Consider the following 1,014-nt stretch of genomic DNA (forward strand, 5'->3'; position numbering starts at 1 on the left):
CCTGCTCCCCTCCCGGCCCCGCCGCTGCCAGCGCCCCGCTCAGCAGGGGCAGATCTTCAGCATCGACCTTCCCGAGGCCCTGCCCGAGCACGACGTGCCCCATTTCCTCTCCGCCCTGCCCTGGAGCAGCGAGCAGAGCTTCCACTACTCCACGCTGCTCCCTGATGCCACCTTCCTCTCGGTGTGTTTGCCTCCATCGTACGAGGAGGCCACCATGAAGACTTCCCTGGAAGAGGCTCACGCTGAGCCCTCTCCAGACCCAGTGCCTCCCTACGAAGAGAGCACGCTGCAGAGCAGCAGCACCAAATGAACTTCCCACGGAAGAAGCACCTTAGCTGAAGCACGCAGCGCAAAGGTGGAACTGCTATGGCCTTTAAAATTTGTGAAAATATTCCAAATGAGGCACAAAACCAATGAATTTATGAAGGAAGAAACTTGAAGTAACAGGGACTGCGTCTCTTCACCTCATCCCAGGATTCTCTACCTTCCATTTGTGGCACGTGTACACACGGTGTGGCACCAAGTCCAATCCAGACTGGTAACATGGGGATTCTAGTTAACAAACATGTCATGGAAGGATTAAACTTAAGGAAAGCTGGGAAGCTCTTCCTCTGTAATCCCTCGGCTACAATGAAATGTCAATAATGCTATAGATTCAGCAATCACAAAAAGGGCTTTTAGCACATACATATTCCAATTTGTTTTGTTTTTTTTTTTTTCCTATTTTATGCATTTATATTTAAATGAGTTTTTGACAAGCTGAGTTGCTCAGTCTGTGTGTGTTTACATCACATCATTCTGCAGTGTTCTGGAATGATCACAACAGCTCTCAGGAAAGCAAATAAATATATAACCTCTACAAAATTTCCAGTAACTGTCCCCAAAGGTTCAAATGTGCACTGTGAATAAAGGCTGTCTTTTCTCACAATTGGACAATGAGGACAAGCAGCAATCAGAGAAGACCTGATTGTTCTGGGTGAGGAAGCCTCCATGCAAGAGCACACTCACTCTATT

General features: G+C 47.8%; 1 protein-coding gene across 1 annotated transcript in view; it reads left to right on the forward strand.

Moving 5' to 3' along the window:
- Positions 1–415, forward strand: part of SMIM28 (small integral membrane protein 28) — a 7,030-nt gene extending 6,615 nt beyond the window's left edge. The window contains exon 2 of the mRNA XM_031056259.1: positions 1–415. This exon is cut by the window's left edge and continues 83 nt beyond it. Coding sequence (XP_030912119.1) covers positions 1–310 — 310 coding nt within the window. The 3' untranslated portion in view covers positions 311–415.
- The last annotated feature ends 599 nt before the right edge of the window (positions 416–1,014 follow it).

The sequence above is a fragment of the Geospiza fortis genome, unplaced genomic scaffold, assembly GCF_000277835.1.
Source record: "Geospiza fortis unplaced genomic scaffold, GeoFor_1.0 scaffold162, whole genome shotgun sequence".
NCBI lineage: Eukaryota > Metazoa > Chordata > Aves > Passeriformes > Thraupidae > Geospiza > Geospiza fortis.